Raw genomic sequence first — 24,767 nt, 5'->3', positions numbered from 1 at the left:
GTCAAAATACATGGTTGGTGTCCTAGCAAGAGTAAGGCCACAAAACAACTACACAAGCATAAGACCAAATCAATTTCATCTGGTAGAGCACAATCAGTATATAATTTAGTAAGAACCGCAGTAACAATATTTGATGAAACAAGACAGAACCCAAAATATATGATGAAACAACACCGAACCCAAAACTTGCAGTAACAGTACACAAAAGGAAAGACGGGAGAAAAATGCCCTTTTAACTCCATTAACGCATGTGTTTGGTTGACCAATCCCATCAAACAACAACAAAAATCAAGAAAATCACCAACACCCATGTCAAAAAGAACCCCGATGATCACCACCCAACCATCAAAAGCATAACAAAATCCAAGCTCAAGGTCATTTGTTAAAGGGTTAATAAAGGATTTTGACCACATACCCTATGGAGCACAAATTTTGAGAACCCTATTTGAGAAAACTAAGAATTTCAAGCAAAAATCAATTGAAGAGATGAACAGCTTTGACCAACAATATTTAATCAACAGATTTGAGCATCTTTTACCAACAAATCTGACCAATTTTTTTTAGAATCGAGATTTTGGTTGTCCATAAAGGAAAAAAGGAAACGGCAGCGATGAATTTCGGTGAAGAACGATGAATTTTAGTGAAGAACGAAGAATTTTGGTGAAGAGTTATTTTAATTTTTTTTCTAAACTTTTTACATATATATATATATATATATATATACTATAGAAGGTTCCCATATAAAAAATAAAATTAATTACTTTTAGGGTTGATATTGTCGCCACATAGTAACATTTAGCGACGACTCTATATTTGTTGCCATTATAAAAACAGAGCCAAAAAAATTTTTCGGCAGGAACTAAAATTTTTGGTATACGAAATCTTATTCCTTTTGTGGCGACCTACGCATGTTTATGACACTATTAGTGGAGACTTTAACGGTTATTCCTAAATCTTATACCTTTTGTGGCGATCGATGCGTAATCGCCACTAAATATGTCAGTAACGACTTTAACGATGGTCCCTAAATTTTATATCTTTTGTGACAATATTTATATGTCGCCACAGAAATGCTAGCTTTTGTGGCAACTATTTGTATCGCCACTGAAAGTTATCACAAAAAACTGTATTTCAGTGATACTTTCTCAATTCAATTTATTTTTCTTATCTTTTCTTAAAAAAAATTCAAATAGAATGTCTCTTTTGTCAATTCTATAACTTAAAGCTCGTTTGGTCATGAAAGTTTTTCACTTCTTTAAAAAAAAGTTATTTCACTTTGGTAAAAGTTATAATGTTTGGTCATAAGAATTTCAAATGCAATTTGGCATTGTATTTGGTAACTTGTTTTCACTTCAATTTCTCTCACAAAAAATAAAAAAGAGAAGTATTGATTACCCCTGAACTTGTCACGTTTTATTTATAGTATACTTGAACTTTGACTAGTCCTAAGTGCTCCCAAACTTGTTCTTTTAGTATGTCGTATGCCCCTTTTATGCTGATGTGGCAAAATATTTGAGTTCAACCTCCACCATATGTGTGCTAGAGGTATTTCTATGCCAAATTAGCATTTTTAATGAAAAAAATATATTTTTCTTTAATTTTTTCAAAAAATTCAATTATCTCTCTCGCTATTTATTATCCCTCTTTCTCCATTACTTTCAATCTAGAAAAAAAATTCATCCGTTTATTAATTTTGTAAAACTCCAGTTTATTAATTAGTTTATGAAATAAAAATTTCATTCGTTTATTAATTTTGTAAAAATTTCATTTATTAATCTAAAAAAAAAAATCATCTGTTTATTAATTCAATCTAAAACTCCAGTTTTCATTCCTATGAAACTCTTTCAATTTTGTAATCTTAATTAGATATATCATATGAGTTATTGTAACTAAAAAAATATACTAAATATGGATACGGATATTTTAAACAATATTAACAAAACAAATACTAAAGAAACTAAGACACATACTTATAATAAATGTAGTTGTATTAGTTATCGATTTTTAATACCTGATGATTTGATTTTCGATTTAACCGATAAGAAAATACTTATAAAATAGAAAAAGTAGTAACTAACATGAAAAGAAACCGAATCTTAGTTGCAACAAAAATCTTATATATATATATATATATATATATATATATATATAAAATAATAATTTAACATAATCTTATTGGGTTATTGGTTTACCCAATAAAATAATCGAAATTGAATCAATAACCCAATAATTTTTGTTTACAAAATCATTAAAAAAATCGTTAACCCAATAACGATAAATCAATAACATTTTTATCAGTTCGATTTTTGTACACCCCTAACTTAAATTATAATTTCTTAATCCATTAATTATAATAAGAAATGTATTTGTGCATGGGAGTCTCCTCAAAATCCTAATCAAAACACTAATCGAAAAATACTATGAAACACTAACCAGAAAAAAATAATTTCATATTTTTAACATACAAAAAGAATATAAATTTTTAAATAATAGCTTACTTGATCGACGAAAATTATACCTTTCACTATTTTGGAGTTGAGGAAAATTGAAAAATATAATTTTGTTAAAGAGAAATTAAATAATTAAGGGTAGAAATGAATTATTTTTTAATATGGGATAAATATAAGGGAAGTGAGTGGTACTATCCATGTAGACAGCCACATCAGCGTTTTTATCCACGTGTCCGTGCATGTATTATATGCAGTGGACAGTGGGACAAAAAGGGTGGCGCGACATACTAATAGAACAAGTTCGGGAAATACTTAGGACTAATAAAAATTCTGGTGTACCATGAATAAAACATGACAAGTTCATGGGGTAATTGATGCTTCTCTCAAATAAAAAATTAAAAAAACTTTAATTTTTTCATGATCAAATAAAACTCCAACTTCAATTTTAATAATAATTTTAACTTACAAAAATATAATTTTCATGACCAAATATCTACTTAAACTTTTTACTAAATTTAAAGAAATCACTTCGCATGTTTATCACAAAATAAAAAAACATTTTGATGTACTCCATCTTTAGTGAGATAAATGTTCTAACTGGCCGCAAATTTTTCATTTTTTTTGTATTCCTCAGTATTATTAATGAATTATAAAGCTTTTATTGTTTTCGTTTTTAGGCGACCATATCCATCAGCTTAGCGACAAGACACCTATCTAACTTTCTTTATTTTAATTGGGAAAACTACATGCAGTATTATACCTAAGATTTAAATTATAAAAAATATTAATATTTTAATAAAATTACTTTATGTAGCAAATCTAACATTATTTTAAATGTAATCTTTCACTTTGTGCATCTCTAAAAAATTATCATGTTTAACATATGAATTTCACGTCATTTGTAGACTAATCTTTTTCTTTCCTTTTAACTTTATCTTTTCTCTTTCACTTTTTCTTTCTCTTTCTTTTCAATTTTTCTCTTTCTTCGTAACTTTACCTTTTTTCTTTCTTTTTTTTCTTTCAAATTTCACTTTTATTTTTTTTCTCACGTTTTTTATAAGAATTGTGATCCACAAAATCAGATAACTATTAAATTCAGTTATTGCATGTTATCTATTTAACAATTTTTTTTAATATATTTTGTACTGTAAATCATTATCAAGATCGTTTTTTAGGTCGTTTTTATGAGTTGATATAGTTGAAAAAATTGAATTTTGGATGGAAATTGAAACTGAATTTTGTTTTGTTGCGATTAATGGAGGATAATCAGAGTTGAATGGATATTGTAGATGATTTTGGATTGATTTATTGTTGATACATTTTTTTTCAATTGTTTTTCAGTGAAATTTATTTTTTTATGAGTTGATATAGTTGAAAAAATTGATTTTGGATGATAATTGGAACAGAATTTTCTTTTGTTGCGATTAATGAAGGATAGTCGGAGTTGAATGAATATTGTAGATGATTTTGGATTGATTTGTTATTGAAGAAGACATGGAGAAAGAAGTATTTTTTTTGTATATGTATTTTTATTTACTGTTATGTATTTAGGGATTTCAGTAAAGTTGTTATCAATTTTGGGTAATATGTAGTTTTTTTGTGAAGCTAATATGTATTTACTGATCAACTGATATGTATTTAGGGATTTCAGTAAAGTTGAACAAACTAGACGCACGCATCAAGGCGTTCTGCCAACGAGCGAAGGCGATCGCTCAAGAAAGGGGATTCAGCCCCGGCAAATGCGATGCAGTGAAAGACGCTGCGGACTATGTGGCAGACGTTTTTTGCCCAATAGCTACATAAACACATAAACCATTTTGACCTTGTTGATTGAGAATGGTGTCTGTGGCTACTGCGTGCTTTGGAACACTGCCGATCGCCACCTCTTGCAAGCAACCGTCGGTCACAAATGGGTTCGACATCTTTTTCCCTTCGCTGACTCTTTATCTTCAGCTTCAATTAGATGATAGGTTAAATATACATTTTGTGTTAACATGTTTTTATTTATATATTTTGTAAAACTGCTATGTTTAGTTGTATTTGTATGTTAAATGAATTTGCTAAGTTGCATGTATGGAATTTATTATACTTGATATTTATATTCGGTATATTGGAATGTTGAAATATACAAATACATTCGTGGTTATGAACGTATTTGTATCTGTTGAAATACAAATATATTTTCAAATAATTTTTCAATACAATTTATGTAGGTATGCCATATATACAAATGACTGACTAAATATACATTTAAGGTATACGTATGTAGTTTGTATGTTTTATAGATACATATGCACTTTCATTTGTATTTTTGTTAGGTTCAATATACATTTTAAGGTATAGGAAAACATTTGTATTTTTATACATAGATATCAAATTTCATATGTATTTTGCTTTAGTGATTGTTTTGTGTTTTTGTTTTGTTCAATATACATATGCATATTCATATATATTTTTTGATGTGTTGATTGTATTTTATTATTTTTACAGTTTAATAAGGTGTAGTTTAACTTTGTATAGGTGTTGCGTGATGAAATATTCATTGTAAGAAAACTTTCAAGTTTGCACCACATATGTGCTGCTATAGTGATAATGATATTGAGGGAAGTTTACAGTTTATATTGATGTGTTATTTGTAAAGAATTTGTAAGTTTGTACAAATATATTTTAATAATTATTCAATATTTTTTTGTAGGGACTGTGGTTTGTATATAGTTACATACGCAGAGTGCCTTTCTTATGGTCAAGGCAACGTATTTCATACAAGATATGCTTTACTATTGTGGAATTACTTCAAGAGGAAAAAAGAAGCAAAAGCTCAAAGTGATGACGAGTCGTCATTGAGGCCTGTTAGAAAAAGCAAGATAACTAGTGTCACAGAAGTATTAGAAGTCTGATGGTTGATGATTTTCTTACAGTCTGTAATTGACAAGATTTAACTGGATTTTGATATTAATTGTAGAAACTTATTTTATGTTTTGAAGTGAATCAAAGTTACTTATTTTTGAAGTGAATAAAAGTAATTCACTTTAGTCTTTTATGTTGAATATGTTTTCAATAATTTTGTAGTATGTGTTTTATTTCACTGTCCAATTTTATTTGTTACAGTGAGATTTAGCTTCAAAATACATATGCAGTGTTCAAATTTTACAATATATACATATGCAGTATTCATATTAACTTAAAAATACATATGCAGTTAATATCATATGTATTTTACTCTTGGTTCATTTTCTTTCAAATATATATAAAGTGAATCAAAGTTACTAATTTTGAACTGAATGAACGTAATTCATTTTGATCTTTCATTTTAGTTTGTGTTTTATTTCAGTGTTTAATTGTATTTGTTACAGTGTGATTTAACTTCAAAATACATATGCAGTATTCAGATTTTGCAATATATATATATATATGCAGTATTCAAATTTAACTTAAAAATACATATGCAGTTAACATCATATGTATTTTAATCTTTGTTCATTTGCTTTCAAAATACATATGAAGTGAACCAAACTTACTAATTTTGAAGTGAATGAAAGTAATTCATTTTAGTCTTTTATGTTTAATATGTTTTCAATAATTTTGTACTCTGTATATTATTTCAGTATTTTTTTTGTTACAATGAGATTTAGCTTAAAAATCAAATATGTTCAGATTTTGCAATATATATATATGCAGTATTCAAATTTAACTTTGTTCATTTACTTCAAATACTTTTAAATATTTTCATATTACAAATGCGTATAAATGATCATATTTGAAAAACATCTCAGTATCAAATACATATACCCTAAAACATAGTATTTTTCAAATAAAAAGCGTATGTATTTTTCTATCAAATTTAGTAATACATAACTGTATTACTAATTGTTATTTATAACGCATTATAGCAAATGATCGATAAAGATCTTAAAACTCACAAATGAGTTCATTATTATGAAAAGTGAAAAAGAAATTATAAAGAAAGAATACGGAAAAACAAATGTATCATATACGATAACTTCTACATGAACGCCTATTGTTACTCTTAGACCCACAACCACGGGATGAGTTGATGTTCTTCTTTTCAAACATATCTCTGCTAAATTTTAACACCTTCAACAGATGTATTTAACACTTGATGCAAATTATGTTGGACGTCACTTCTTTCAACAACACATACATTATGTATTTGTATTTTCCCTGCATTACCAGTGATTTGATATTCCACTTGAATACGATGGCTGCTCAAATCCACATTTATGTGAGATGCCAAAAGATTGTGTAGTTCATTGAATGATGCTGTCATGCTCAACAATATTGCATTAGTTACGTACTCTTCATAATTTTTTTCATACGTTCACCTTTCAGAGTGCTTCACGAGAACTGATATGATTCCCATTGCTAACTTATTTCACCTAAAATACAAAAATATACATATTTGTAAGTTGTCAATAGTTACAACATACACTTACACAACAAAAATTCAAACAAAATTCTATAGGTATAAACGTAGAATTACGAAATAACTACTCCTGAAAATACAATTATGAAACATACAACTACAGATAAAATACAATCAAATACAATCAAAGCCAACAACTACTCTCAAAAATTCTACAGCCAACAACTACTCTCGAAAATATAATTACGAAATATTTGTTAAACTTAAAATACAAACACAGAAAAAAATTTCAGATAAAATACAATTAAAAATTAGTTGTTCAACGTTAAATAAAATTAAAGCCGCAACCTTCATAACCGAACACAATCAAATTATCTATAAACAAACTTTTCACATATATAGATATACTATAAATTTCGAGAATCAAAACTCCAAAAAATGAATTTTGATCAGCTTGAAAAACTGATTTCAATCACTATTTTGTTCTACCGGATTAATTTACTGTAGCATAACTTTTACTCGAAATTTATCTATAAAATATTAAAAAATAATTAACGATATTATGAAAAATTTGAACGAAGCAGCAGTAATGGATCACTAAAAAAATTTCTAACCAAATAACTGTAACGGTGCGAATTTTTTTTAGCACAAATTCTATTTTTTCAATTTCATAAAACTTTATGAAATTGATATGAGAAAAAAATATTATGAATGAATACCTTCAACAACAAGAAAGGATGAATTTACAATCGATGGTTGAATTCAAACAAATTAAAGATGAAGGTACAGTTGATCATTGAATTCAAAGAAACTGATTGTTCAAAATGATCGTTGAATTTGAAGAAATTGAACAGAAGAAGATACACTTTAATTTGATTGTACAATTAGAAGAAATTGAACAGAAAAAGATTCAATTGATTTTGATTTTGTTTTGGCCTGAACACGTTTTTTGAAGCCAAAAATTGAATTTGATTGTTGTTGATAACAAATAACGAAAATCACGTGGTTTATTAGGTTTTAGTGGGAAAGGAATCTGCACATTTAATTTAAGGTAATTTCACCATATTTACCTCAACCGATTTCAGTTAATTAAGGACAGTAAAATCAATTGTATTTATATTTTTATAGCAACAGTTTGTTAAAATACAAAATACAAACTGCTACCTTAGGTAATTATGAAAGTGTTGCTATGAATCTTATAATTAAGTTCTTAAGTATGTTATTTGTGAATTTTGCCCTTAAAATATTAATATTGGACTCGTAAAATATTAATATGGGCCCTTCATTATCCAGTCTTATTCCTATGAAGCCATATCCCGTACGATTTAGGTGTTCTAGACACCTCTTTTGTTTTTGTTTTTTTGTGTATGATTTAGGTTTTCTTAGACCCCTCTCTGTTTTTTTTTTTTAGCCAAAAACATTGTTCATTTTTAAATTTGACAGGAATTTTTATTTTAACGCTCATAACCTCTTCTTTTTTTAAAAAAAAATTCTCGGTCTAGCTTTTTTTTTTTCTCTTTTTTTATATTTAGCTTCTATTGTTATTTGTTAAATTTTTTCCTTTTTTTAGTTGCATTTTCTAATTTATACTATTTTTTTATATTTCTAAAAAAATTGAATTTGTCGAATATCATAACTGCTCGTTGTATTCGTATTCATCATTATTTTCTTTTTCTTTTCTCTTTTAGTTGATTTTTTAATTTTTTTAATTTTCATTTTCTATTTTTTTCTATTCTTTCTTTTCGTTTTTTTTTTCTATTCTATCTCTAAATTTTATTTCTCTTCTTTTCCTTTGTCATATTTTTTCTTTTTCCTTTCTCTCTTATATCTCTAACTTCTATTTTTTTTTAATTTTTTTAGTTTTGTTTTTTATATTTTTTCTCATTTGTTATATTTTATATATTTTGTATATTTAAAAAATATGACTACGGTGAGTATAAATCATGGATGATAATAAAAATATCACAATCACTTATTGTATTTGTATTCATATCATCATTTATATTATTGTATTCGTTGATACAATTATATTTGTATTTGTAGTTTATAATTCGCGCTTGTATTTGTATTTAGTTTTTATACTTCGTATTTATATCTTAAGTTCGCATTTATATTTCATAATTTGCACTTATATTTTATAGTTCACACCATTATTTATATTTTATACAAATTGCACTTGATTTTGAAGAACTGTTTTAGATTTGTATTTTATAGTTGACTGCAATTGTATTTGTATTTTGTTTGTATTTGTATTTGTGTTCTATTTCGTCGATGCGCTTGCATTTTTAAAGAAATATTTTATATTTGTATTTATATTTCTATTTTTTTTTGTATTTTAATTCGTAGTTGATAGCATCATTTGTATTTTTAAACAGTTGAAAAAAGAATTGTTATTTTCTTTCTACGAACACTTGTATTTATATTCATTGATATGAATTGTATTTTACTGATATAAATTGAACACAACACATACAAATGATAGATTGTACAAATACAACTATTGAATTATATAAATACAAATGTTACATTTGTATCAAGTGATACATGTTTATAAAACTTGAAACACACACATACAAATGATAATTGCTTATATACAAAATATAAATAATAAATTTAATATACAAATACTAACGGTATATTTGCATTGAATGACACACTGAATAATTAAATAATTTAGACTCAAGCAAATACAATTAATTCTTATACTTGTTTGTATACAAATATATATAATAAATTATACATGTTTCACGACTAAACTATTCAAATAGAAATAATAAATTTATTTCAAATAAATAATATGATACACTTAAATATAAAATATAAAAGATATATAAAATACATAATACAACAACAACAACAACAAATGAGAGAAAATTTTCTTTAAAATAACAAAAAAGAAAAGTCAAAACAAGAACGAAAAAAATACAAAAAAAGTCTGCAAAGAAAAAGAAATAAAAATGAAAAAAGAAAAAAAAAGACGAAGAAAATGAAAAGGAGAAAGAAAAAAATATAAAAAACGTGAGAAAAAATGAAAAGGAGAAGAGAAATGAAAAAGCAAAAAAAAAAAAAAAAAGGAAGAGGGAAAAGGAAAAAAAAGGAAAAGAAAAAAAGGAAAAATTTTGAAAAAGACAAAAAAGATAGAGAAAGAGAGAAAAAAAAAAGAGACTATGAATTGTATTTAATTGACAAAAAAGGCTATTAATTGTAATTAATTAAAAGTTAGGTTAAATAAAATAATTAGGAGTTATTAATTATAATTAATTAAAAGTTAGACTAAATAGAATAATTAGGAGCTTATATTTGCTAATGTAGTTATCTCTTGTCTATTTTAAATATCTAAACTAGTGTCCAACTGTGCTATTTTAACACATTTTGTTGAATTGATAAAATAACTGTGATATAAATATCTTTAGTGCCCAAGGAAGCTTTTTTTTTTTTTCATAATTTTAGTAATTTTCTTTTACATTCTTCTTTTTTTCCTCTTTTTTCTCCACCTGCTCCACCTTCCGTTATTCACTTCAATGCTCCTTTACCACCATCAACACTCCATTTATACTCCATTAATATTCACTCACTATATAATTTTATTTTCATCTATTAAACCACTAATCACATTATTAACAGATTACCGTCGTAGTTTTCTCCCTTCATTTTTTCACATCAAATTTAAATTTTTAAAAATACAAATTAACACTCTCTATCATCCCTTCATTAATAATCAATGACTCCAACTAACGACTGCGACAGAAACTCTATCTCAAAATTCATCTTGGCCGTCACATTTTTCTTTGTCCTCCTCCGTCTCATTACCTTTGAACAAAAATTATAACAACAAACCAAACAGAATCTGAAAGAAAGAAAGAAATTCACAATTGTTGAGGAAAATAGAAAATTAAGGAAAAAAAGGCAAAGCTCATATTTACATGTGTTGGAAATTAAGTGTGATGCACAACCTTAAAAATAAAGTCTCATAGAGTTGAGATTAATGTTAACATTATTGCAATTGCCACCATTTTACACCATAAATCAAAATTATAACAATAAATAAATAAAATTCAAAAAAGAAAAAAAATTCACAATCTCAGTGAAAAGGGAAAATCTCTACTTGATTATGAATTCAGAAATGATAAATAAATAAAAGCGAAGCTTAGACATATATGTGTTGAAAACAGAGTATATTGCCGGACCTTAAAATATAAGGTCTCACAATAAACTGGGAAAATGTCATCATCATTGCAATAGCCATTATTTTAAATCTTACTCAATCGGATTCTATAAATATGTTGTCATGATATAATACAATGAAGAAAAAGATTAAAAAAAAATTAACCTAAGAATAGATTTAAATTGAAAAATTTGATCTCCATTGAAGAAGTTCTTAAGAAAATGATGAAAGCTTGTTTCGCATTTCAATGGAGAAGATCATTCCTTGAAATGGATGTGATGAGGTTGTTTCTACAAATGAAGAAGAGCGTGTAACTTCAAGTTGGAGATTTGACCAACTACCTTAGGTATTCAAATTCAAATTGAACAAGTAACTTCAAGTTGGAGATTTGGCCAACTACCTTAGGTATTCAAATTCAAATTGAACAAGTAACTCTTGGTGTTCATATTCAATTTGACTACTAACTATTATCTCTAATTAATGACATTTCACTCATATATGTGTCACTTGACATTCATATTATATAACACTCCCCCTTGGATGTCTATTAAGTAGATAATGTGTCTCGTTAAAATCTTACTTGGGAAATTCAAAAGAAAAAAGCTTAGTGAAGAAAAAAGAGTACAAACATCTTGTAATACGTCTTTAATGTTATCTCATTAAAAACCTTACTAGGAAAAGTTGATTAGAACAAAACCTTGGTTAAGGTCAAAAGAGTACAACACGTATTTTACTCTCCTTGATGAAAACTTCAATTTAATAATTTGAATCTCCGCATTTCAATCTCATGCACCATCTTTTAAAAAATTACAGTTCATAGAGACTTGGTGAATATATCAGCTATATTGTCTCTTGAATGAATCTTTCGCACGTTGATATCATCATTCTTCTGGAGCTCATGTATGTAGAAAAATTTTGGCGAAATGTGCTTTGATCTATCTCCTTTTGTGAATCCTTCCTTTAATTGCGCTATGCGTGCTACATTATCTTCATATAAAATCGTAGACACTTTATCATATTTCAGACCATATAAAATCACACACATTTTTGACTTACTTCATGAATGATAATTATCTCAGCATGATTTGAAGAAGTGACAGTTGTTGTATACTTTATCGGACGTCATGATGTAGTTGTATCTCCATTTATAAGTAAATAGCCCATCTGAGATTGAATTTCATGTGAATCAAATAAATACCCTTTCAATGTATGTTTATTGATGGACAAATATTTCATTTGATAAACACTCCGTGTACACATCCAGTAATATGCATCATTAACTACCTCCTTAAAAACCTTGTTAGGAAAATTCTATGGAATAAAACCTCGGCTAAGAAAAAAAAAGTGCAACACATATTATACTATAGTCTTATCAATTAAAAAATCACTTTACTCTTATAAATGATGCTCCGCATCTCATAATTGCACCAACTGCACTAAAATATGGTACTTACTAATCAATTTTATGATATCAAAATTGATCTGTTGTCAAGTTAAGCGATCCTTATAATTATTAAGGTATTTAATGAAATTGCTTTATAACATTTTGAATCCTTTAACAATTTTCATATAACCTTCGTTATCTAGCTAGACATGACAATAATTTATTATACATATTCAAGCTTTTCAATATTGTCAGATTGAAATAAACCTCATTTCATCCACCAAAGGAGAACAATTCCCCTACAATAATGCTAGGAACTTTGTGAAACCTTTATGCCCAAGGCTTAAGTCATACTTGATATTTCACGAATTTTTTTTGCATCGTAATTCATTTGTATCCCACTAGCATTATCCCTCTGGTCTTTGAATTATGCGTTCAATAACAAATTACTTGAATTACATATTTTTGTTTGGCCAATAATTTATCTGTCCATTTTTTTGATAGATTTGTATTCAAGATCTTCAATATTATTTATAATATTGAACACATATTATGTCAAAGATATCATCTATGATTGTTTGATATCAATTCCAGTAAGATATAACTTAGGAAGAACTCTTCATATCCATTACTATTCAGGTACCTGAATCTTTGCCAAGGTTTTTAAAGTGTTATGTCAGTGCTCTTCAAAGCACTTGTCCCATTATCATGACCATCTTGATCATTTGCTCCTTCCCTTCTGCAAGGAGTTTTATTTTTTGAACCAGTTGATCTATCACGCTTCAGGCGTGCCATAGACTCTGTCATTTTACAGACTTTTTATTAGAGTATTTTACAGTTGAATTATCATATAGAGTCAGCAAACACATCCGACAATTAGTTTGAAATATTTTTCAAATGAATTATCTCTTGAAATTCAAGTTCACATATATTTTATGAGGATCTAGATAATTTATTTTATGCATAATTTTCAACTATTAATCATCTCTCCCCTAATGTTAGAAAATCTAACATTTACCCCAAACTTATTTTGGGATTCATCTTTGTGCGTTGTGGTGGAGCAATTAAATCCTTCACCCCACATTCAAATTTTCAGACGAAAATTATTTGGTTCCTGACCCTGAATCAATAGCGAACTTATTTGTACTAATAAATTGCAAGTTTACCATGACATATGAGTTTTACTTAATAAATTTCAGATTTACTCCAACATAAATAATTTTTCAAGTTTACTATTTTAGAGTATATTCCATAATATTTCTTCTCAATTGTTCTACCTCTTATGGAGGTGTTACTGCTATCACCCAGAAAATGAATTTGTAATTTTAACAATCGAAATGCTCATTCTCAAAAATAAAATATAATGATGTCTTAAGTCTATCAAATTATGATAGCTTAGAATTTCTTTCAAAATATTGCTCCTTCATGAGCAAATCGAGGCGTATATATAATGTAACGAAAGGTTTTGTCCTTGTTACGCCTATATTCATATTCATAAATTTAATCACATATCTTCTTCAGACATATTATGGACTGTTACCACATTCACTTCAGGGAATAAAGCGTATTCAATGAGAGATATTTCATAATTTTCATCAAAATTTTGGCTTTAGTCATCGTTATATCATCAATATGGTACATTGAGATTCAAGCTCAACGTCTTATCCATATAAAAACGTCTTAGGCCAAAAATCAATGAGAGTTGAACCCAACATTTTATCATCATGGTGCATCAGGACTTTTAACCCGATGTCTTACCCTCTTAATGACATGAGATTTAAATCCATCATCACATCCTCAGCCAATAACACATTAGGCTAAAGTATAATAAACTCAAACTTGAGCCTACAACAATATCACCACTTTGTGATTATCAAACAAACTTAATTATAGAACATGAGATAATAATATACTTCTCTTATCATAAATAGCAGAAAGGTAAAATCCAAATCATGATGATCACATAGCCTTCAAATTTAAAGTAGTCTTGTACTGATAACGCGTTATGAAATAAAAATAAAATATCAATATCAAACTTAAAGAAAGGAGATCACTTTAGGAAATTTTAGTAGTACTTTTGTTTTACTACTTTCATATATCAATAAAAATATACAAAAGGGTGGCTATTTATAGACCACCAAACTTACTCCCTAAGGTTACTAAGCTTGACATCAAGTTGGCAACTTGACCAACTTTCTTAGGTATTCAAATCCAAATTGAATAAATAACTTCAAGTTGGAGATTTGACCAACTACTTTAGGTATTCAAATTCAAATTGAACAAGTAACTCTTGGTGTTCAAATTCAATTTGGCTACTAACTATTATCTCTAATTAATGACATTTCACACATACATATGTCACTTGACATTCATATTATATAATAAAAATATTTTTTTTCAAAATTTAAAATGTCATATGTAATTCTTTTATTCGTTGTTTTTCACGTCATCGAAGAGTTTATTATACTCCTTATTTGTTTTGCTCAATGTCAAAAAGGTGTCAAAATGACACAACAAAATACTACTTCGGGTGTTTAAAATGAACAATGCTTAGTTGAGGTGTTAAAATGAAACTGTGTCAAATTTATGGGGCTACCGATTCGTTTGACCTTTTTTTCATTGGTGTCCTAGACCCCTCTTTAAGTGAGACATTATTTCCGTTGTTTCAATGTATTTATTTTACTTTTTGATTTTTAGTCATTTTAAAAAAAATATTTCATTTTGATAATTTTTTTAATTCTAATTTTCATTTGTTATATTTAAAATCATTAAATTAAAGGACAGTTTAAAATATTATACGTGTGTAGTTTACGACCATAAAACTCAAATATTTTCTTTATTTTTTTTGAGTTAAAAAAGACAAATAAATTAAAGTAGACAAAATATGTAGTTACATGTAAACGATAAATGTAAGTAACATAGTTACATGTGTCACATGTATTAACTTTTTCGATTGCTAAGCAGTGTTATAGAGTAAGAATTTAAGTAAGAATTTAACTCAAATACGTTCTTTAATAAGGTGAGTTACCATGTCATCATACAAAAAAACTGAGCCAATTATAATTAAAAAGTGAAATTATTGATCTAAAGATAAGGCATATTAGTTAGAACTTAGAAGGATATTAGTTAGAAGGATAACTTCTTTTATCAATAAGAATGCACATGCTTTGACTTATCCTATAGAAATTGCAAGAATTTTTTTAAAGTATAGAAGGTAAATTACAATCACAAAATAATTTTATGCATCAAAATTGTGAGTGCAACCTTTTGTATCCTTTGATTTTTCTTTTATAATTTTTTTTCGTGATTTAAAAATCGTTAGTAATATATTTCAAACATAGAATGTTTTAGACTGTGTTTGATCTCCTAGGACATCAGGCACCACTTCGAATGAAGAGATCACTTTGATTTTTAAAAAAATGATATTTAAAGTGTTAATCTCTTGATAAATATTCAGAAATACATTAGATTTTCTAAATGCCTCCTAAAAAAACTCATCATTCCTTTTGATATATATATTTTTTATCTTTTTAATTTAAATTGAACAGTTCGTCTGATTTGATACAACACACCAAAAATTTAAATTAAGATTAGAATCATGCTTCAAATACATGTAATATCAAACATCATGTCTTGATGGTACGAAAAGTGATTTAGACATTTATTAAGACCATAAGTAACTACTAGCTCATGGCCAAGTCAAAACCTTTCTTACCGATTGATTCTTTGAGAAGAATCTTAATATAGTCAACTTCAAATGAGAATAACTCCTAGATTTTGAAACATTTTTTAGCTCAATACCAATCAAATGATAGGTATTTGGATTATCTTTTCAATGCATCCAATTTCGTCTTAATCTGATGTCGGAGCAAGAAGTTATGACCATTTTAGTGAAGCATTGTCCAGTAGTGAGAACTTATGAGCATAGGTACGATAGTGGTGAGATTGTACGACCGTACAATGACCCCTTCTGATTGAAACAATCCCAAACATCTGAAAGTTGACAATTATACCTTCTAATCATGAGAGGAAACCACGACCATGGTTAGAAATCGCAATTTTAGGTACGATCTTGACTTCTAAAGTTAATCCAGTTGGAACCTTCAATCTGCGAACCAAGGTACGATTATAGGTGGGTCATACGATCATACAAAGAATAGTCTGGTGGAGTTCATAGATCTCACATACATATCCCAATTGCGAACACCACCCACGATAGTAGGTGGATCCCATGATCGTGGGAAGGTATCGTACGTTCCTTCCAACAGCTTTTTAGTGACGAAAAGGCAACATCAGTCTTTTTCCACTATTTTAACATCAAAATTATGTCTTTTAAGATTTTTCAGGCTGAATATTTAGGAAAAATATTACCCTAAGCCCTCATTACTTAGAAAATAATCAACACCTAGCTTTAACACAAAGAAAGATGTGATTTTCTTTCCCCAAGGGAGAATTAGAGTTCTTCAGCTTTAATCCCCAATTTCAAAGATTTCTTTAGGGTTTTCACCTTCAGATATGTGAGATTTCATCAATGGATCTCCTTTTACCCATTAGTCTTAAATTTAACTCAATTTCTCAGTTTAATTCTTCCGCCAGAATTTAGGGTTCATGAATATTATGAATTTCTTGATATTCCAATTCATTGATACCATTGAGTTATAAACCCATGTTTCAACATGAATTTCAATACCATATATGTTATAATCATAAACCCTAATTACATTGTGAACTCCATGATTGTTGGGTTTGAGTTATTAAATTCCTTAACTCACTCAATGTATGAAATTGACGTGATAATTGCATTCTTCAGAGATGTCGGGTTATGAACACCCGATGACCTAGGATATCATGTATATATTTATGAATATTAAATCCTCTAACTTACATTTTTTGAAATGCTTTCAGATAATTCATTTATTTTTTCAGTCTTTAGATTATTATAATCATTGAGCATTGTAGTTGTCAATGTCATTCAATTGGGAGTAGTACTTAGCACCGAGCGGATGCAGGAATGAAGACTCATCCGTCAATTAAGCTGAAACCATTAGTAGTGCCATGTAGGTTCTAAAGGGTCACCTGCCAAACCAGGCTCGACACCTTAGTCCTTTCGAATATCAATTTAGTGGATCAATGTCAGTCAGTGTCCGTAACCCTGATAAGGTATTGAACACCCTTTCAGCTTGGTTTATAGGTTGGACCCTAGTTTGCTTAGATTGGGGTATGTCAGCTATTAGTAGCTCCCACAGTTTACAGACCACAACCCACAGTTCAGATTCAAATACTTGCATGACCTGGTATTCAGTTATTTAGCTTATCATACAGTAGTACATGTTTATTACTTGGTCTTGCATCATTACCATGTTACATTCATCATGTTCAGCCTATATCAGTTCTTTTCTATCTCATATACTCAGTCTATTCAAAGTACTGATCACTTACTTTCTTTTATGTTATCTTATCTCATACTATAGGTTCTGACGCTCAGCATCCGGATCATGCTTAGTACGATCTCCTACTACATCAACAACAGTACTTTGGTGAGTCCTCAGCATTCGAGGACTAGTAGCAGTATTTCGTTTTATTTTATTTCAATTTCAGGCAATTAGTGTTAGTTAGGGGCTTGTCCCAACAACTCGTCTTAGTACATGATTTTAGACAGACAATATAGATTCAGTTTGGTGTGATGTTCAGTCATTTTCATTTTTGTTTAACATTGATATTTGGTTTTAATTTTTTCGCACATTATTATTCAGTTTATTACAATATTCTTAGTGTTATTTCAGACCAGGAATTAGCTTGAGATCACTTATGACTCTAAGCACCGTGTCACTTATGACTCTAAGCACCGTGTTACAAATAGGAGATAGTCTCGGATCATGACATTTGAATAACATGAATTCAGCTTGAATCCAATAAGTTTCAATTTCTACACTTGTCAAGAGTTATCATTAATGGGAGAAAAATGTAGCCCCAAACTAAAAGGATAAAAAGCGGTCCAAGATAGAATCCAAAAGGTGACGGGAGTTGAAAAAGGTACACGATAGCCTAAACGATTGACTTATAATTTAAACAACAAATCACATGTCTCAATCACCTGAGAGTAACCAAACTAGATATTTCTTGCATGCTAGCTATAAATAATAACAGAACCCAATTGTTTAGCAAGTCTCCAATAAATTAATACTCTATTTCTTATCCCATCAAACAATTTGAACCTTTCAAGTGTATTGGAACTCACTAAACAAAGTGATGGAAGCAGAAGATGGTCTAGCTGAGTGTTCAAAGAAGAAGTGTGAAGATGGTAAAAGGTTTAGTGATGAACAAGTGAAGGCACTTGAATCCATGTTTAAACAAAAGACAAAGCTTGAACCAAGCAAGAAGCTTGAGCTTGCAAGAGATCTTGGGCTGCAAACTCGTCAAGTTGCTATTTGGTTTCAGAACAGAAGGGCCAGATGGAAAACAAAGCAACTCGAACACGAACACGAATACAGACTACTGAAAGCTGAATTTGACAATTTAGCTGTGCAATTTGACTCATTGAAGAAAGAAAAGGAATCGTTGCTCAAGCAGGTATCGTATTAACTCCCTTCCCTCCCAGTTAACTTTCTCAATATTCATCGATCCAAGAAAGTTGGAGTTAGCTATATAAATATTTTAAATTTAAGTTCGTCTCAATAACATATCAAAGCTCGAATGATGTTTTGTTCTCGAACAGTTAAAGGAACTAAATGATCATCTGGAAAGCAACCATGCTGATTGCAACAGAAGGCAAGATTCAATAGGCAGTGAAGTCTATACAAGCTCAGAAAATGTAGGAACAGAACTAGATTTGAAGGACAATATCCCAGGTTGCTTAAATGAGAGTTTAGATCATGAGAGGATTAAGGGAGCGGATAGTGACAGAGAAGGAACATTCATCGAATACTTTAGGTGCAAAGAAGTAGCAGAGTTTTGGAACATGGAGGAATTAGGAGACAGTTCCTTAGGATCACCTGAGCACTGGTATGCGGTAGGTCAAGGTGGTTCCTTCGAACCGTCATGTGCCAATTCCAAGTGGTGGGAATTTTGAACACGACAAATACACCAAAACTTTCAAAGGAGTCAATTATGACAGAAACTTGATCAATAAAACAGTTTCTTTTTTTTTTTCCACACTGATAGAGAACCAAGGTTGCGCAGAAATAGAAGGAAGACGCTTCCCCCACAGTTGCTTTTATCCATTGTGCCGAGAGTCTGCAAAGAGCTTGCCAAAATGATTTGCAGTAGAACTAGTAGCATGAACAGTCGAGGTTTTACATGTGATTCAGGAGCATAACAAGAGAAACACTTGCCTTTTTCCGAAATATTGCAGTGATGTTCTTTTTCTTTTGGGATTGACAGCTCGTAATGTATTTCACAAGAAAAAATTGTTTATAGGGCTTTTCTGTATGATAAACAGTTAATTAAAAATGGATATATCGTTCCTCAAATTGCCCGCCAATCTGCAGTATGAAAGCTGAAATTCCAAGAATGGAAGTCTAAAGAATCATGGAAATCAAAGACCAACGCCTATCACTGCTGAAACAAAATTGCATATACCTTTTACTCACATGAAGTCGTACAACCAAGTCAAAAAAGTTAAAATCCCTCCACCATTGAAAGTCTCGATTTTGAATTCTGATAATAGAAACTCCTGATAGGCATCCCACGCCTATGGGTTTTATAAATGAATCTGGATTAATCAAGCTTAGCCGATTCCAAATACTTTATGGTTAAATACGTCAAGCTCTGAAAAGTGATCCTTTTTCTTTTCGTTTTAAGACCGATTCCCAAAGCTAGAGGCAGCAGCCAGCAACTGAATACCTTATTTTAATAGGAAAACAAGTTGCAATTGTTGCGGAGGAAATGGAACTAACATGGGATGGGATCCAACAACAAAAATATGGAAGAACAACTTTGTTTCGGTGGAAAACAGGCTACCAAAACGAAAAGCTTGAGTATGTCTCATAGTTGTGTGAAGCTTCTTTTGAAATCTTAATACTTTCGGGTCCACTATCTTGTGAGACAGACTCCGTGAGTCACAAAATAATGTTTTCTTTTTCCTAGCAAACCACACGTGCTGAGCAACACATTACACTAGCAGAGTCAAGTGAGTTTACGATCTATAAAAGCATGCTCATCTTTTCCCTAAGCAAGTGGTTTCATGCATATTGCATAACACTGCTCATCACTGAAAAAGGAAGCTGCTAAACTGTTGCGCATTTGACAAAACTCTGTTGAGTAGATAAAGTGTAAAGCAAATGGAAGTAGATTTTTAAAACTTATATAGTGAAACAGACATGACGGACCAAAAGTTCAGCAAATAAAATACAAAAGAGTGTGCCAAATTGTACTGCGTCTTGGCAGCAAAAACAACCACATGTTTACTTGATCTTCTTCTTTGGCCTCAACTGCAATAAAATTAGGAAACAGAGAACCCTTTAGTATGGAGTCAAGTGATACACAATGTTACACAAAATTAACAAAGAAGATACCTGGTTGCTATGGCCACACTTCTTTTTCCTGCAGTTGACAGCACGAGGGTGCAAGCGGGCATAGCACCTGCAGAAGAAAATGCATAAATACCCCCAATAGAAAGGACAAAAAAACCACAACTCATTAGTCACACAACTTAACCCAATGGAACATAAATTCATAGTGCATGGACTTCATTTTATAGGAAATATACACGGACTTCATTTTAGCACCAAAAGTTTATTTAGTTATACAATGATCATACAATACCTCAGGAAATGACAATCAGAACATTGCCCGGCACAGCTCCCATATCAGAAGAGCTATACAAGCAAATCTACACACGTTTGAGTTCAAGGTAAGAAAGTATTTAGCAGCTTCCTGTACCTCCCATTCCCTCAAAGAGTCACTTTCTAGTTACTTCTTTGGCTGCTACACAAATAACGCTGTAAAGGATCTTAATTTCTTTGCTACGTACAATGCTCTAGGGCAATACAAATTAGATAACAGCGGTAGATAGACACTAACTTCCTTGTCCAATATAACTTCATAGAGGATCATATCTAAGAAAGACCACCTTCCAACTTACTTTTCCATGTCAAACGATGACAACAATAGTTCCACTAGAAATGAAGAATACAAAGGTGAAAGATACTCAACATGTCTTACGAGTGAGAACAAGAACACGAAATGCCATCTACACGCTTGAGCTCACACTAAAAAAAGGGCATTTCATTACAGTCATTCTTCCCTCTTAGACTTTAGACATATTAGCAATTGCCTAGGGGAACAACAAATAGAACCTACTAGAACTATAAAAACTCGGGAAAATACCAATAGCTTCTAATTTAGACAGCCTGTAAAGGTTTACAATGTCAAATCGCAATTAATTGGAATTGATTACATAAATCTTCTCTATTCATTTACATGTCCACTTCATTCCAATACAACATACGTGAATATGCATGGGCTAAAGTATCGAGGACACATAGCCACACAGGATGAAGACACGTGGCATCAGAATGATATTAAAGAATGAGCTCAATAGAGTTTCCGAAGGCAAGCCATCTCCAAAGAATCACTCGTAAGAGCGACATGAATCACTACATCTCCGATATCGGCCACTTCTATCATGACGCCATGTCAATAGGGGCTTCTATTAATAAGACAGGAACTCGTAGCCCAAAGTCACCATTAGAGGAAAGAAGAGAAAGACACATCAGCTAGTCTGTACAGGATCCCGCGAATCGCGGAGGGATTGCAGCAAGGGAGGATGATGATATCTCCAAATGGAACCACTCTATTGGACAATGTATTTTACCGCCTACATTTTTATTGGCTAATATATTTTACTCGTTGCCTATTAATAGTTAAAAATATTCACTGGTAAAGGGGTCGGAATTTTGACAATACAAGGCATTATTATTAACATTTTTCTTAGCTTACTCACTTAAGGTAGATTCAAGGAAAACATTCATATAGAAGTCTTTGATTCTGGAATCAACATTCAAAGATTGATTCGTTAGTTTGTTTAGTTACATCATTGTCCTTTACTGTAGAGTCAAATCAATCTGCGTGTCCTTATCTAATAAATTCAACTGGAACATTTTTTCAAGGAAACAAATATCAGTCATGTTGTTAAGGAAGAACTTACTTGCGGCAAATCATTTTATCCTGATTGTACTTCCTGGCCAAAGCCATAAGAGATGGTTCAATAATCCCACCACGAAGCCTCAGAACAAGATGCAGAGTGGACTCTGTTTTTCAAAACATACTATCAACTTAATCAACCATAAAAAACTAAGAATTAAACCAAAATTATAGTATATCAAGATACTGACCTTTTTGGATATTATAGTCTGCCAGCGTACGGCCATCTTCAAGCTGCTTACCAGCAAATATCAAACGCTGCTGGTCTGGAGGGATGCCTTCCTTATCCTGAATCTTAGCCTTGACATTGTCAATGGCATCGCTGGATTCAACCTCAATGGTTATGGTCTTCCCTGTTAGGGTTTTCACGAAGATTTGCATCCTCTTCTCTCTTCACCCACTCGGAGAATGGGTTTTCTCGTCTTGTTATCAGGGAGGGAGGGCTTATAGTGATGTACTTTTTAGGGTTCACGAAACATCCATTCACCTCCCTCTAGATTCCATAACTACGAATACTTACCTAAACTTCCAATTTTCTTCACATTTTGCACCTTTAGTTTAATATTATCCTCCTGCTCCCTGTTTTTAAAAAGTTGACTTGTTCTTTTTAATCTATTTCAAATAAAATGACTCTGCCAACCCCCCCCCCCCTCCCCCCTTCTCCTCCTTTTTTTTCTTTTTAGAAATACTTCAGTTGCAACTTCTCGCATGATACGTTTAAAATCACATGATTAAATGACATTTTAAATTTGATATAACTTTAATTTAGGATTATAAAATTTAAAAGTCTCTTTATCTTTTTAAACTTTGTGCTAAGTTAAACTACGTCACTCATTTGAAACACGAGGGAGTAAGAATTTTTCTGGATGCAAAACTACAAAAATATTTTTTGTTGCATTAGAATACTTGTACTTTATAGATTATGACATTCAAATTAATAACTTTATAATTTTATAAATAATTAAACTTTATGCACTGTACAATTTTTTATTAAATTATAACAAAGTCTATCAAACAAGGTGATTATACTATTATATGATAGATAAAAATTTGTTATTTTACTCGTATATTGGGTAATACGTTTTAATGTAATAAAAATAATTGTAAGTCATTTAATTTAATGTTATAATTTCAGTTGCTTAGTATGTAACAGAAAAATAGCTCTATTATTTGAAAAAAAGGTTAGTAATCACATGTGAAGTTAATCTAAATTTCCTTTGAGATTAATTAAATATTAGATTTTACTTGTTTGAGGCATAGGTAACAACGAATGATATATCTCCAATTACGTAGCTTCAAAAATTGATTAATTATGTGCGTCCCTCCATCTTTCAATGCTAAACATGTGTCTCATTTCTGTAATTCCTTCAAACTTCTATTTGTTTCAATTCATCCCCTCATATTATCGTTTTCAATTTGTTTGATGTCGCCGAGTTCTTTGTCTACGATTTTTAGTTTTGTTTTTCGATTGATGCATTGTCGTGGAATTTCTTGTTGGTTAATCCAGATACTTTAATTTGATATATTGTTGGCTCAGATTTATACCTGTCAAACAAGCCAGGCTGACCCAGCCCGACCCATTTTAAAAAATGGCCCCGTTTGATCCGGCACGGTCAGCCCACGGGCTGTAGGATACCAGGCCTCGGGCCGGTCTATTTTTGGTTTTAGGCCCAGTTAACCCGGCTCGGACCAAGCTTGATCCAGGCCTGCCGGTTAATCGGCCCGGTTAATTTTGTTTTTTTTTTTTTTTTTTTTTTTAAAATGAACTAATTTATATAAAGTATTATTAATTAATTATATTAAGTAACATATATTTTATTTAAAGAAGTACATATATTTTATATGTGGACGTATATATTGAATGACACGTATATATGTGTATATATCTTCTATAGACGTATACATTTAATGTATATATATTTGTATATAATTTATAAATTAGTATATCACTATATATATACTGTGTGTATATATTGTAGTATATTTGATTTAAAGTAGTACGTATATATTGAATAGTACGTATATATGTTTATATATTTTCTATAGACGTATATATTTAAAGTATACATGAGTATAGTTTTATAAATTAGTGTATAACTATATATAGTGTGTGTGTGTATATTGTAGTATAGTTATATTTTAGTATATTTTATTTAAAGTAGTACGTATATATTGAATGGTACGTATATATGTGTCTGTATCTTCTATAGACGAATATATTTAACGTATACATGTGTATAT

The 24,767-nt window shown here is 30.0% G+C and overlaps 2 protein-coding genes and 2 non-coding genes across 4 annotated transcripts; 1 reads left to right on the top strand and 3 right to left on the bottom strand.

Annotated features, from left to right (window-relative positions):
• Positions 1-10,739: 10,739 nt before the first annotated feature.
• On the bottom strand, positions 10,740-10,842 carry LOC124899920. The gene has a single exon (XR_007057480.1). It is a non-coding gene; the product is annotated as a small nucleolar RNA snoR69Y (small nucleolar RNA).
• A 131-nt stretch (positions 10,843-10,973) lies between these two features.
• On the bottom strand, positions 10,974-11,078 carry LOC124899921. The gene has a single exon (XR_007057481.1). It is a non-coding gene; the product is annotated as a small nucleolar RNA snoR69Y (small nucleolar RNA).
• A 7,430-nt stretch (positions 11,079-18,508) lies between these two features.
• Positions 18,509-20,005, top strand: LOC107872487 (homeobox-leucine zipper protein ATHB-12). Its single transcript, XM_016719164.2, has 2 exons — positions 18,509-18,953; positions 19,099-20,005. The coding sequence occupies exons 1-2, from the start codon at positions 18,633-18,635 to the stop codon at positions 19,450-19,452; spliced, it is 675 nt and encodes a 224-aa protein (XP_016574650.2). The 5' UTR covers positions 18,509-18,632; the 3' UTR covers positions 19,453-20,005.
• Positions 20,006-20,654: 649 nt separating this feature from the next.
• Positions 20,655-23,117, bottom strand: LOC107870839 (ubiquitin-60S ribosomal protein L40). Its single transcript, XM_016717506.2, has 4 exons — positions 22,718-23,117; positions 22,531-22,633; positions 20,897-20,963; positions 20,655-20,812 (listed from the first exon to the last, which is right to left on the bottom strand). Exons 1-4 carry the CDS (start codon positions 22,905-22,907, stop codon positions 20,786-20,788), a joined length of 387 nt encoding a protein of 128 aa, XP_016572992.2. The 5' UTR covers positions 22,908-23,117; the 3' UTR covers positions 20,655-20,785.
• Between the last annotated feature and the right edge of the window lie 1,650 nt (positions 23,118-24,767).

Source organism: Capsicum annuum, chromosome 6, assembly GCF_002878395.1.
Source record: "Capsicum annuum cultivar UCD-10X-F1 chromosome 6, UCD10Xv1.1, whole genome shotgun sequence".
Taxonomy (NCBI): Eukaryota; Viridiplantae; Streptophyta; class Magnoliopsida; order Solanales; family Solanaceae; genus Capsicum; species Capsicum annuum.
Note: the sequence above shows the minus strand (reverse complement) of the source record. Positions and strands in the feature narration are given on the sequence as shown.

Coding starts and splice junctions, on each gene's coding strand:
- LOC107872487 (XM_016719164.2), top strand. CDS start 18,633: ATGGAAGCAGAAGATGGTCTAGCTGAGTGTTCAAAGAAGAAGTGTGAA. Junction 18,954..19,098: donor AGGAATCGTTGCTCAAGCAG/GTATCGTATTAA, acceptor GTTCTCGAACAG/TTAAAGGAACTAAATGATCA.
- LOC107870839 (XM_016717506.2), bottom strand. CDS start 22,907: ATGCAAATCTTCGTGAAAACCCTAACAGGGAAGACCATAACCATTGAG. Junction 20,964..22,530: donor GATAAAATGATTTGCCGCAA/GTAAGTTCTTCC, acceptor TTTCTTCTGCAG/GTGCTATGCCCGCTTGCACC. Junction 20,813..20,896: donor AGTGTGGCCATAGCAACCAG/GTATCTTCTTTG, acceptor ATTTTATTGCAG/TTGAGGCCAAAGAAGAAGAT.